Source organism: Podarcis raffonei, chromosome 10 (genome assembly GCF_027172205.1).
Source record: "Podarcis raffonei isolate rPodRaf1 chromosome 10, rPodRaf1.pri, whole genome shotgun sequence".
In the NCBI taxonomy this organism is placed as follows: Eukaryota; Metazoa; Chordata; class Lepidosauria; order Squamata; family Lacertidae; genus Podarcis; species Podarcis raffonei.
Genome location: NC_070611.1, coordinates 48679201 through 48693930, shown reverse-complemented (window position 1 = coordinate 48693930; position 14730 = coordinate 48679201). Strand labels below are relative to the sequence as shown.

The 14730-nt window shown below is 42.8% G+C and overlaps 1 protein-coding gene across 1 annotated transcript in view; it reads left to right on the top strand.

Moving 5' to 3' along the window:
- Positions 1 to 14730, top strand: part of CYTH4 (cytohesin 4) — a 38135-nt gene that overhangs the window by 18558 nt on the left and 4847 nt on the right. Inside the window, exons 5-11 of the mRNA XM_053405598.1 lie at positions 2135 to 2253; positions 2687 to 2767; positions 4403 to 4515; positions 5775 to 5923; positions 10748 to 10859; positions 12257 to 12333; positions 12941 to 13012. Coding sequence (XP_053261573.1) covers positions 2135 to 2253; positions 2687 to 2767; positions 4403 to 4515; positions 5775 to 5923; positions 10748 to 10859; positions 12257 to 12333; positions 12941 to 13012 — 723 coding nt within the window. The remainder of the gene's footprint in view (positions 1 to 2134; positions 2254 to 2686; positions 2768 to 4402; positions 4516 to 5774; positions 5924 to 10747; positions 10860 to 12256; positions 12334 to 12940; positions 13013 to 14730) is intronic.

Here is a 14730-nt window from a genome sequence, read left to right as displayed (position 1 = left end):
CCAGGAATATATGACCCCCATCCTCAATTCTTCTCTCTGGAATTGAATGAAAATGTTCTAAGGACGCCCAGAGCACTATCACCTCCCTTATAGTCCAACCCCAACCAATGTTGCAACTGCCAAAAAAGGGAGAGGCAGTGTAGCATAGTGGTTAGAGAGCAAGACCAGGAAGACCAGGGCTCAAATCCTCACTTGGCCATTAAGCTCCCTGGTGATCTTGGGCCTTTCACTACCTCACAGAGTTGTTGTGAGGATTAATGAGCATGTATACCACCTTGAGCTCTTTTGAGAAAAAGGTGGCCTAGAAATGCAACCTGAATAAATAAATAAATGTCACCTTGAAAAGAAGATGGGAACCGTAATAAGAGACCTGGACTGTCTCCCTCCTCTGGGTGGTTCATGCAGCATCTACTTTAGAAGAAAACCTAAAAACAACAATAAAAGTATTTGCAGCCCTCTTAACCGGGAGATCTTTCAGCTCTTGGTCTTGTGCCATCTTTCCACAACAAGCCCTCCTTTAGCCCAGCAAGAGAGAGACCTGCAAGGAAAGTCGATGCGGCCCAAGCCCAGAACTCACCCTGGCTGGACTGAAGAGAATTGAAGTTGTGTCTGCTCTTATCTCTCTTTCTTTGGCCTAATTACATCTGTGCAGTCTATCAGCCCGAACCCAGTCTTCACTCCACTTCCTGCCAAACCGTTCCTTTCAAAATACTCCCAACTTAATTACTCCCCTCTTACTGTCAGTGCTGCAGTCAGGAGCAGAAGCTCCACAATTAAGCAGTAGCTAAGCCTCAGCAGAGCAGCAGATACACTGGTGGGGAAAGGCATCTCTGCGGTGTAGTGGATGGGAAATGTCAGGAAGTGCAGCCCTAGTCCTGCTAGAGCTCCACAGTAAACAATGGGACTTCCTTGCTCCTCAAAATGAATGACGCAATAATGAGGCTTTCAAGTTTGACTGTTGTTTGTGACCTGTTAGCTTTGAGGAAGTTAGGGAACCATGCCAGCATACTAATATATGCCTGCCAGCTGATTGTAATAAACTGGGTTTTGTGCTCTGTGTGTCTGTAATGGATTAACACAAAACCTTCAGTTTTTGGACTCTATAGTGGTACCTCGGGTTAAGAACTTAATTCGTTCTGGAGGTCTGTTCTTAACCTGAAACTGTTCTTAACCTGAGGTACCACTTTAGCTAATGGGGCCTCCCACTGCTGCTGTGCCACCGCGGCTCGATTTCTGTTCTCATCCTGAAGCAAAGTTCTTAACCCGAGGTGCTATTTCTGGGTTAGTGGAGTCTGTACCCTGAAGCATCTGTAACCCAAGGTACCACTGTACGTTTGGGCATGGATAAGGGAGCTGTCCTGATGAGCTTCTGCACTTCAAAGTTAACCATTCCAATTGTGGGCATATTCTATGCTACCATGGTAGGGTTAACTGCTTCTGATAACTGTGGCACTAAAATACAGTTGAAATTATTCTGGAGGCACATAAGGAATGTTGATTAGGGTTGAGGCTCTTTTCTTTTGCCCTGTTGGCATCGCTGATCACATAGGTTTTGCAGGTTTTGAAGCACTGCAACTACAAACCAGCAGAACCTGTTTACAGTATTTGACTAGAGAATGATGTCCAGAACAAATTACCAGCCTTCCTTCTTCATATAAGAGTCACTATAAAAATATAAATATAAAGCGCAACACCTATACAGTGGTACCTAGGGTTAAGAGCTTAATTTGTTTCGGAGGTCCGTTCTTAACCTGAAACTGTTCTTAACCTGAAGCACTCACCGCACCACCGCTGCGCGATTTCTTTTCTCATCCTGAAGCAAAGTTCTTAACCCGAGGTACTATTTCTGGGTTAGCGGACTGTAACCTGAAGCGTATGTAACCTGAGGTACCACTGTATTTAATTCCAGTAAAGTATCCAGTGTAAGGCGTATAAACACAGTGACAAATCAGAAACAGCTGAATGAATTTAACAAAATGAAAGTGCAAGAAGGATGTTGCATGAGCATAGAGAATTTTAGAGAGCTGGTGCCAGGCAGGTAAGGTATACATTTTTGCATATAAGCAGTATATAAATGTGTATTATTACTATTATTGACTCCTTCATGATAATCAAGTCTGCTTTTCACAAACAGGGCATCCAGTATCTGATTGAACACAAAATTCTGTCATCAAATGTGGAAGAAATTGCCAAATTCCTTTACAAAGGAGAAGGCCTCAACAAGACAGCCATTGGAGATTACTTGGGAGAAAGGTGAATACTCTTTCTCTCTCTCTCTCCTTTCCCCATGTAACCACCTGAAATCATTTCCCCCACTGCAATAAATAAATATTAGTGTTGGGAAACAATTTCAAGTAAAGAAATATTTCATTATTTTCATAATATTTCATTATTTAAAAATGTTCTTTTCTTATATTTATATCCACCTCTCTTCCATTCTGAAATACAAGCAAATTGTTAATGAGAAAATGTCTTAACACCCCACAAATCAGGATGAATGTCCATTGTGGTATAACCACTCTGCAAACAAATCAGAACAAATACTCAGTAAAGACTGGGCATAGTCTAACCTCCTCATAGGCTTTGTGAAAGCAAATCAGAATGCATGATGAATAAACAAGTTAGGGGTGAATAACCTCCCTCTTTGCTTTCTCCCCATTTCATGCTGTTATTTTTCCTCCACCAGGGATCCACTGAACCTCCAGATTCTGCAGGCCTTTGTAGAATGCCACCAGTTTGCCAATCTCAACCTTGTACAAGCATTAAGGTATGCTCTAAACAAAGCATTAAACACCTACAGATGGAGAAATTCAATTCCATTTGTATTTAAAGGTGAACTTACCTAATTTACCATTTCTGAAACAACGTGCATACTGAAACACAACCTTCCTTCAAAATTTGCACTTCTCTGACTTTTGCAGTGCTGTTTTCCAGCTTAGTATGATGTACAAAATTGCATATACTCGAGTAAAGTGCACATGCAGTTGCATATATGAGTGAAAATAATGTACAAAAATGCATTTTATGGGGGGAAATTTCATACAAAAATGTGTCTATTCAGAACAATTTGCCCTAAGAGGCTGATGAATTTTCATGAGGAAATTTTTAAACAAAGAAGTAACAGCCTGCAAACTGATGTTTAGACGTGGAGAACTAAACTTAAGATTGGAAAAATGATTGACTGAGAGAAGCTGAAATGGACATTTTCACTCATTCCTGCCTGCAGTATCCTATGCTGATATGTGTCTGCTTCTTGACACTTCATAATGTACACCCTTTTGGATAAAAGAAATCCAGGTGCTGCTGAGCCAGAATAGTTGAACTTGGAAAGTCCAGGTTTTCAATTCATACAGCCACCCTTTAACTCATGGAGAGCTGAAACAAAGAAAAAGATGATGAACCAGAGGCTCATGGTTTGGCAGGGAATTCCATCTCCTCCCCATGTGATTGTTATTACGAGTTCACACAGAACGCCCCAATAGGGCTTTGTTGAAGCTACAGTTATACATTCTAGTTCCTGTTGCTCTTTGAACCAACTGGTAGTGACTTCATCTCACATCACATGAGCTAAAACTGGTACTGGAAAATCTACTGTTTCCCCAGATCCCTAATACCTGATTATCTAGCTGACTGAGAATCTACTCTTGGTGACTATTTGTTGGAGGAGATAGCTTCCCTTTTGCACGTTGACATTTTCTCCAAATGCTTATTTGTCTTGCTTGTGGAGAAGACATCTTGGAGCAGAGTTGCTTTGAGGTAATTCCTGAGAAGGGAGCAATGAGGAGGAGGAACTGATACAATATTGACTTAGAGCTGCTGAACACATGATGAATTTCCTGCTCCAAAATCAGCCAATCAGCTTATTGTATACCCTTTGCTCTCACCTAAAAACCAAAGCAAGAACTTTTCAAGAAAATAGTCATTAAGAATGAATTACATTTTGAGTCATTCATTACGTGGAATTTGAATAAGATGATACACAGAAAGAGACATAGAACAAGTTGCATAGATCCTGCTCCAGCACAAAAGATGATTCCACATTTATGTAATTCATGCTGTGTGGCAAGTGGTGGTCAAATGAACTTTCCTTGGATGTGAAGAACCCATGAATCACCCATGTACAGCATCACATGAGATAATCTGTCATTAAAATTCCATAAAGATACTCCATGTTGGCATCTAGTAAACTGGCCCTCAAGAGTTTAAACTTTTCATAGGAAGATATGTAGTCTAATCAAATAGGATCAAATAGAATAAATATTAATACTTTCTTCAATTCAGTAACATCCAGTCATGTGTTAAGAGAATTCAAGATTTCCAGGAATGATACCATTTTCAGTGGAAGACTCTCCCATCCTTATGCCAATTAGCAGACTCTGATGGTTTGGTTTCTCATTCCCAGACAGTTCCTGTGGAGCTTTCGGTTGCCTGGGGAGGCACAGAAGATTGACCGTATGATGGAGGCCTTTGCCAACCGGTATTGTCAGTGCAACCCAGGAGTTTTCCAGTCAACAGGTAGCTGAGAGGAAGGCTGTGAGATGGAAGTTGCCAATGTGGTGCCCTCCAGATGATGGGCTCCAAATCCCATCATGCCTCTCCATTGGCCATGCTGGCTGAGGCTGATGGGAATTATAGTCCATAACATCAGAAGGGTGCCTCATTGGCTATGCCTGATGCCTGGAAACATTTATTCAGGATTTTGTCAAAATGAATCAAAGGGTAGCCCTAGTAACCACTGGGCTGCTCTGGTTGAGCTCTTCTTCCCTACCTTTTTTGGGGGGGGGGGCTCTCCCCTGAAATTTTGTTTGTCTTAACCCCTCTGCCGAACCACACACTGACCCCATGCTACCACAAGCTAGCACCCTAGTTCCCCCACTGCTGGCTATCTTTCCCCTTCCTACAGCTACTCCCATGCTCCAACTGTGGGTATTTCTATTAAGGCTGGGCTGAAATCCCCCTGGAGTTTCCTTAAAAAATACCCTTCCGACCATGAAAATAAGGTGCAATTTTCTGGTGCTTTCTTGGGGAAGAGTGGGAGAAAGTTCTATAGAGATTTGGGGAGGGGGCTACTTGGTTTTGCCAGGTAATGAGGCTAGTCAGAAGGCGTGGAGAGAGCCTCACGTCACTTCTCAGTAGAACCACAGTCCCTTTGCAGTGATGCAACACAACACAATGTCTCTGAAGACATTCCAGGAAGTGGGCCAGGCAGGAAGCTGTGAAGAGCTGCTGTGAAAAGCATGGGGCTTTAAAAGAAAAAGAAAAATCAAGGAAAAAATTAAAAATCCTTGGTTGCCTTGTAAAGCTAAATAAGGCCAGTTTGGATTCCTTCCTGGAGGATTTGAAAAAAAATTCTTACCCCTCCAGTTTTTTGCAAGACTCAAATTTCCATAAATGTGTTCTTTTTCTTACTACTATGTGTACATAAAAATGTAAGAGCTGGTCTGTAGTCCATCTAGTCCATCATTCTGCTCTCACAGAGGCCAACCATTTGCCTATGGGAAATCACCGATAGCCTTATCCTCCATGAATCTGATCAACCCTCTTTTAAAGCCATCCAAATTGGTAGCTATCACTGCTTCCTATTTAAGGATAATCATAGATAACCACAACTGAATATGAACGCTGAGCTTAGGAAGCAAGTCTGTCGTATTCAACTGCATCTACCCAAACTAAAGATTATCTTTGAAGCTTGCCACAATGCTTATTCTTCTAGCTTCCTAGAAATCATAGGCTTTAGGCACACCACTCACTCGCTTGTTTCCTTTCTTTGGCAGACACCTGCTATATCCTCTCTTTCTCCGTCATAATGCTGAACACCAGCCTGCACAACCCCAACGTCAAAGACAAACCTCCCTTTGAGAGGTTTGTGTCCATGAACAGAGGCATCAATGATGGAGGGGACCTTCAGGAACCACTTCTGCGGGTAAGAGAGCTCTGTGCTTCCCTCTGCTTTTTCTGCTAGTTGGAAGTGGAAAGGGAGATCTTCAAGAATGGTTGAAGAGCCCACATATTCACCTATGCCATCTAGTTCTGGCCATATTACCCAGAAATCCTTAGGAACAATGACTTCAGAGGTTTCGCTTCTCTCTTCTCAGAAGTTGGGTTCTCTCACTAGTGGTATTGTAAGTGAGGCCAGGCAGTAGATATTTGGCACTGACCTAACGACACCAGCAGTCAATTTAGCCTCTGTCCATTCTGGAAAGGGCCTGAGAGATGCAAATATTTCTTTGGGATTGAAAGGTGCATTGCAGTGGGAAGCAAAGGAGGAAGAGTAGACAGTAAATGAACAAACTGAACTGTGGGAAATCCAAATAAGAAAGGCGGAATAAAAATCTTGTTATGATTCTGGGTGAAAAATGATAGCAGAGAAAAAAATATGTATACCTAGAGTTGCCATCTATTCCACACACACGGTTTTTTCCTGCAGTATTTCTGCATTGTAGGATTGTAGAAATCCTACAGGTATGGCTTCCCCAGCATGGCTATGAAGTGAAGGGGAACTTCACCTGTTGGATATCTGAATGGTATCTAACCTGAAAGAAATGAAGCAGAAAAGGGAGACGCTCTGAACCAATAAGCCAATTGATCCAAAGGTGGTCCACTAATGTATGGAAAGAAAGCACCAGGGGAGCTGAGCTCACTTTTTAAAAATGTACACAATTTACAGAGGAAGTCAAACATAATATGTACCTGTAGTAGTCCAAAATCCATACATTTGCTTAGGCATGTACAAATGATGCCCTCCCTCATGAGAGGAGAAAGGGATTGTGCCAGAGGACATGCCCCAAATGCCAACACATGCAGTTTGAAAACTCATCAGAGACTCCAAAATAATTGTGTGTCTATCATACTCCTCCTCCTGTGCCAGACTCCACTCTACAGCAGGCGGTTCTCAAAGCACCTCGTAATAATGAGCTCTCCAGCAGACAATTAATAGACCTGTACAGAAAGGGAGCAATACTAATTCGTAGTCGATAGCCCATCAATTTCCCAGGTGTGGCAATTTCTTCCAAAGCTTCAGAGGATGTCATGAATCATTCTTCCCTCTCCACTAGAAATATTAGCTTCCTCTACTTAGTGAAGCCCTTAATGAGCTCAGGTTTTCTGCAGTACTGACACTGACTCAGCCCATTCTCCCGGGGAAATGTTGATGGGAGTTATTTATCTGATTGCCTGTGATTATTTTCACAGGCACATAATATGTGTTAACTATTACCTATACCCTTTGCCTTAGTAGAATGCTATGTCGAATGACTATATATAGCCATTGATCTAATAACAAATTTGGGTGACCCAGTGCCTGCCAGTTTAAAACAGGAATGGACCACCCCCAAAATGAGGTGGTGATGGTGCAAAACTGTGGGATTCCCTAGATTTGAAGATGTATCAAAATTTAAGAGAAAAGGGAAATATCAAAAATAGCATGACAAGGACCTGTGACTTTCCAATGCGTACAGAATGCCAATACATCAACCGAGGAGGAAGGGGAAGGAAACTGGAGCAGGGGAGAAGGAAGGGTTGGGCTGCTCAAGTTTCTAATAACATATAGCAAGTGTATGATGGAGGGAGAATCAGGGTTTGTGGGAGAGTTGTGTGCCAAGAGGTTACACTCTCCTCCCTGCACTACAAAGCAAGGCTGCAGGAAAAAGGAGAACACATTTCTCTTTTCCCACTCTCCAAAATGCTACCCACTCTCCCACCCACTATATACCTATAAAATATTCAGGATCAGGGCTAGCTATGATGTTTATGGCTGCTGAGAGTAGGTGGGTTATGAGCTCTTTATGGTGTGAGTGGGCATTATTATCTTGGAAGATGTTTAGTAGGGCCAGCTCTGGGGTGACTTCTAATACTTGTTTAGTTATTTTGCACATCTTGTATGATTGCTGTCCAGAAGAGTTGGATTTTGGGGCATTCCCGCCACATGTGGAGGGATGTGCCTGTGGAGGTGCATCCTCTCCAGCATTTTGGTGAGGTTCCTGGGCGTATTAGTGCTAGTTTCTGTGGTGTTAGGTACCAACTGTAAGTGAGTTTCATTGTGAGTTCTTTCCTTTTCGCTGTTATGGATTTAAAGGGAGGTTTAGAGCACATTCTAGTCCATTGGGTGGAGTTAATCTTATGTACATTGACCACTAATAATGAAACATATGTTGTAGATTCCCACCCCCCACATTTATTATGCTATCTTTGTGATGTACAAATGACATGAGAAAACTTGGTATACTTGTTTGTATAATATTATCCTTATTTATAAAACCCTTTAAAAAAAAGAGAGAGAGAGTCAGGGCTAGCTGCCAGCCCCAAATCTAAGCTCTATAGTGATGGAAAGCACAACAGGTAAAGGGTTTTATTTTGGGGGTGGGGAGGACAGGAAAATATGTTGCTCCCTCCTAAAATGTCTCTCCCCATTAGGAGGCTTGAAACGCACTATACGAGCTAGGAAGGGGCAAGGTGAATATAAAATGGAAGAATGGTATAAAGAGGTGTGGGATATAGCTATTAATGATAAATTAACATGTGCTATTAAGGTAAGATGAGGAATATGTGGGAGAAATGATTTTGAGGAAGGTGTTTAATTTGTACTGTTAAAATGGAAAGGGGTCAAATCATCGCAAGAGCTGTTCAATCTTTGGGAGGTTGGATAGTTACAGTGGAATGGTATTGGGGGTGGGGTGCACATTTTTATTCTTATTTGTTTATTATTATTACTTATGGCGGTTCCCTCATTGCGAGAAGTGAGGTTACAGGGAACCAGACAGAGGGCCTTCTTGGTAGTGGCGCCCGCCCTGTGGAATGCCCTCCCTTCAGATGTGAAGGAAATAAGTTGCTATCTTATCTTTAAAAGACATCTGAAGGCAGCCCTGTTTAGGGAAGTTTTTAATATTTAACGCTGTATTGTTTTTAACACTTGATTGGAAGCCGCCCAGAGTGGCTGGGGAAACTCAGCCAGATGGGCGGGGTAAAAATAATAAATTATTATTATTATAAAATTAAAAAGAAAATTATAAAAATGATAGAAAAAGAAAAGCACTGTAAGCCCTGGGTCCTAAACTTTTCTAAGAGTCAGGATATACCACATCATTTTGTTGCAGGATGTGTGTGTGTGTGTTTGCGTGCACCCACATACCCCTGCCTGCACCCAGCTCTCTAAAACTTTCTTACATTTCAGTGAGATTAGTGTCCTTTTTTTATCTATGTTTGACTTTTGAAGACTTGGGAGGTTTACCAGAAAATGCTGCTCTTACACACTTACACACACACACACACACACACACACACACACAATGTCCTTACCATTGGAAACATTGGAGGTGTATGATTACAGGGCAAGAGAGACCATATTCTAAGCAGGATTCACTTTTGTCAAAGTGTGGCTCAGACAGTCAGGGGAGGCTTCACACAGTGTCCTTTATTAACTAATGCTACACAGCCCTGGACAATTTCTTCAGGAATTTTGCAATTTCTTCCAATTTCAACATAGCCTACCTATCAAAAATTATTCTGAAACACCACTCAGGGGGCAGCTCTGATTTTATATAGCAACCACTGAAGTGCCCTTCATATGAAAAGATTGGATTTCCTGCTGCTGGCAGTTTGGAGGAAGTTGCAGTGACATTACATAATGCGTGACAGCATGTTCCAGTAGTCCCAATGTCACTATTTTACTGGACAAGAAATGAGAAAATCCCCCTGTGAATGAGTCAGATGTGCAAAACTGGGACTTTATGTTCCTCCAATTCTGAAAATAAAGAAAGAAACCATATAAAGGAAACCCACTTGCTGAGTATAGAATAGCTTATGGAAATGAAAGGGATGTTTTTGATTCTATTTGGAGACCAAGAATCAAGTTCATTATGCTTAAAAGGGAGAGAAGAGTGATGAGAGGAGGAAATGGGTTTGAGGTAGGAAGCATTTGGTACTGTGGAAACTGCTGAAATCTGGGTTGCTTCTACACTGGTCCTTTTCTCTGAAAGTGTCATCATTTGCTCTCTCACTTTTTGCATGTTTAACAAATCATTCCGTGCCAGTCATTAATTATAGGTTGGCCTACAGTCTATATTTCAGACCTGATTTGTGACAGTTTTTAAATTGGAAATGCATTTGCAGTGCCATCCTGTCCCATGTGCTCTTTGGGGCTCCTGTGCCTTTAATTAAAAGCATCCTGCTGGCAGTTTCACCTCTTGATTCCTATTGAGCACAGGATTCCTGGTGAATAGCCTCTTAATTGCCCCTTGGTCTCTCTTAATCGCACCTTATCAGTTAGTGTCCCTGCATTGCTTGTGTGCATATGAACGCTTTCATTCCTTATTTCATTCATCGCCTATTAACTTTTGTGTGGAAAAATTGGTACTATTCCCGTTATATAAAAGCAAAAAGGAAAACACTTTGGCCAGTATTTTACTAAGTCAGATGGAGACTTCATTGGTTTCAGAGGGTCTACTCTGAGTATGACCCACACAGGATATCTCCCTGTGAGAAGAAATAAGTGATTAAACACACAGGTGGGCAGGAGGAAAGGGACAGGGTTGAGGGAGGAACCATAGCTCAGCTAAAAGGCTCCTCAGTGCTCAGTTTGAAGGATCAGGTGGTGGGAACGATCTCTGCCCGCGATGCTGGACAACTGCTGCGCTGAATCACTATTACTAATACCACACAGTCCTAGAATGCACCAGCCTCCTGTGTCCCTGTGGTGAGACGTGTGGCATTCCCCTTCAGGATTTTCCTCTTTCTCCTTTTCCTGAGGCAGAGTTTGTTTGACAGCATCAAGAACGAACCATTCTCTATCCCAGAGGACGATGGGAACGACCTCACCCATACTTTCTTCAACCCCAGCCAGGAAGGCTGGCTCCTTAAACTAGGTAACATGTTTGTATTTTGCTGAAAATCTCGCTGCCGCCCCTCTACCCCAGGTTAGCCTTCCCCACCCCCCCTCAATCTCTCGGAAGGAAAACCAGCAAAGCCTTTCCTCATGAGCTCAGGACTGCAGGAAGCTGCCAGCCAGGCATCCTTGCGTTGTGGTGGGGTGACAGTGACCCCTGGCGTTCAGTTCTGCTCTGTATTCCCTAGAGATTCCCTTCTTTCAATGCGCAGGCTGTCTTGAGCCTGGATGAAATAAATGATCTCCTATGCCCTTATCCGGCTTGGTTCTTGGCCTGCATTCTTGGGGCAGGAAGGAGACGGTACCTGTGTTGCTGGGGAAATGGCATTTTCAGAAGATGCTCAGAGCACAGATGTGGGTGCAGGGATCCATTCCAGCGACACAAAGGCTGCATACATGCCATGCATCAAAAACAAATTTCCTCTCCCCGCCCCCATAAAGAATCCTGGGAATTGTAGTTTACTGAAAATTGTTGCTCTCAGAGGGGTAAATTAATATCCTGGGGTTTACATGGAGGGAAGGGAAGAGGTATGCTTTAAATGTGTCTTGTGTGCACAGCCAAAGATGCTGAATATTGTTTTATGGTTCTTTCCTGGCTGTTCTCAAGATCAAGGGGAGGGATAGTCAACCTAGTGCTGCAGATGTTATAGCCTGCAACTCCCATCAGCCCCAGTCAGTAGAGCCAATTGCCAGGGGTGACGGGAGTTGTTGTCCAGCAACTTCTGGAGGACACCATGTTTTCTACCCCTTATCTAGGATGTGCAGGGTGGTATAGTATTTCTTTACAGTTTCACCATGGTCTCAAAACCTTGCAAGATTGGACTGAGGGATAGTAACTTGCCTGAGGCTACCCATTAGGCATCATTGCCAAGCAGGGCTATGAACCTACACCTAACAGTAACTTTCTAGACATGGCAGCCCACAACCACATCCAGAATAACATTAGCAATGCGCGTTGTGACCATGAACAGTCAATGTTTTACCACCCTGAGGAAACATGGTCATTGCTTTTCTGCCATGTGGCTGCAATCTGCCATATTGTTCTGATGTGTTCTCAGAGAACACTAAGACTGCCTGCACACCATCCATTTACAGGAAATTTAAAGTACATCTTGCCCGCCCCTCCAAAAAGAATCCTGAGGACCGCAGTTTGTTAAAGTTGCTTGGAATTCTAGCTCTGTGAAGAATATACTACAGTTTCCGGGATTCTTTGAAGAGAATGTGCTTTAAATGTTTGGTTTATGTGCAACCTAAGCCTTCTAAGATAATTCTAAACTAACTCAAGCTATAGCAAACATAGCTTAAAGATTAATCCAGTCTTAAGCATGCATTGTGTGTGTTTGTGGACTGACATATTTTTAATTCCTTTTGCACTAGGAGGCAGAGTGAAGACTTGGAAGCGCCGTTGGTTCATTCTGACGGATAACTGCCTGTACTATTTTGAATACACCACGGTAAGAGTTGTGTCCCTTCCATTTAAAAAACCCACAAACCTTATCTGAAAGATGTATCCTCAGAGAATGTGAGGGACATTCTAGTGTGGTGCAGGGGTTAGAGTACTGGTCCGGGACCTGGGAGATCAGGGTTCAAATAACTACACAGCTATGAATGAACCTGGACCAGTCACTCTCTCTCAGTCCAACCTGCCTCACAGGGTTGCTGTGAGGAGATAAAAGATAGAGGGGGAACCAGGTATGACAACCTGAGCTTCTTGTATGAATAGGGGGATAGAAATATGGTGATAAAAACATACATAGAAGAGGGTGCTGTTTTATTTATTACAATTATATACCACCTTGGTCTTCAAGGTAGTATACCTGGTTCTCCCAATTTAATCCTCACAACAACCTTGTGAGGCAGGTTAGGCTGATGGTGAGTGACTGGCCCAAGGTCACCCAGTGGGCTTCATGGCTGAGTAGGGATTCAAACCCTGGTCTCCTAGGTCATAATGCCAACCTTGTTCTCCAGCCCAGGGTCAGCGGGCAGCTGCTAGCACTAACTTCCTAGGTACTGCCTGCACATTGGGAAGGTAACTCGTCTCTGATTTGAATTTTTTTCCAGGACAAGGAGCCGCTGGGGATTATTCCACTGGAAAATCTATCTGTTCGAAAAGTAGATGACCCAAAGAAACGAGTAAGTCACTGCTACTAACTGTGATCAGTGGTTATCATCCTTTCCTTAGACACAACAAATGGTTTTTCTTCCCCAGTTCAGTAGCTTTGCTGTAGCATGAAACTCCAGGCCAACACGGCCTCTACTTCTGGTTCTTTGGTTGTAAACTAGATGGTCCAAGCAGAGTCCACAATAAAATGTCATGTGGATAGCTCTTTTTTTTAAAAAAACAACACCTTTATTATACTTCAGATAACAAAAAGTAAACATAAAACATAAAACCGTCCAATACATTACATTACATACATTACATATAATACGTACCTTACATACCTTCACATCCTACATGTACACCACGGATATTAGATTTCCAGCTCTTCCCCTACATGTGCACCACGGATATTAGATTTCCAGCTCTTCCCTTTGTGTTTCAGGTGGATAGCTCTTGTTTAGGACTCAAGTGGTCCCCCCTCCCAGATTTTCCATTTGCTTTTCTACTTCAACCATCAGTCAACCTGCCATGCTAACTGAGCATTGCTCAGTCCTCAGTGAGTTGATTCTTTCCCCCACTGAGGAGTCTTTCCCCTATATTTACTTTGTAGTTCTACAGACTTTGGGATTCCTCCGGGTTTGCTGATCTCTCTGTCTTGTGCGTGGATGATACCATATTGGACACATAATGATACTTCATTAGCAAGACCCAGTGAAAATATGTTACTACTAATTGGTGTCTGTAAAGCCAGCAAAACACAGGTTCCACCAAGCTTCACTGCATGACCAACCAGGCTCCATCTGACTCTCCTGTGATGCACTAGATTCCTCCAGCCTCTGCTTTGGCTTCACCTTCAGCCACACCCAAGTTCCAATACTTTTGAAGTTCAAAAACAACAGCCTTGTTGTTGATAGTTCTTGGAATTCCCAATGACAAGGAAGTGGATAGAGTTAGATTTGGTAGTCTAGCTTCCCTCTTCTTCTCCTCCTCCACCTCCACCTTTGCTTACATCAAAAGATCCATCGTAAATTTCCAAGGAACACCAAAATCCAAGTCACCCAATATGTATGTTATGCAGCAAGCCTGTACCAACTTAGCCAAGAGTAAGACTCATTAAATACAGTGGGATTTACTTCTGAGTCAGCATGTATTGTAAATAATTTTCATCTCTAAAGCTTTGTGGGGTTCTCTTTTTTTTAAGTAATGAATTAAGGACCATGTGCTTTTCAATCACACATGTGCGTTGGCATTCAGAACACCATAAAGTGGGAGACAACTTACAGCTTGCTGAGTAACTGGTGTAATTCTCTTCCCTCCCAACCCACTCCATAAAGGTCTAGGGCAGCCTTCCCCAACCTGGTGACCTCTATACATTTTGGACTACAGCTCCCATCAGCCCCAGCCAGCATGACCAATCATCAGTGACTATAGAAGTTGCAGTCCAAAAGACCTGGAGGGCACCAGTGTCATAGCTCCGCTCCTAGTTCCATTGCCAAGCAACAGGGTGCAGAGCTGGGTGGAATCAGATAGGAGGTGAGACTGATACACTTGCCTCAAAGTCAAATCCACATGCGAAGTCCTGTCCATTCTGAGGGTCAGGCGAACAGCAATCCAAATTGTCAGATAATCCAGAGGTCACAGAATGCAAGCGGTCATGAAGAGAAGGGTCCAAATGGAAGCAGCAAGGTAGGGCTGGAAACCACAGACATTGTTTCCAGCATCTGACTGCTGCCCAAAGTCCTGTTTA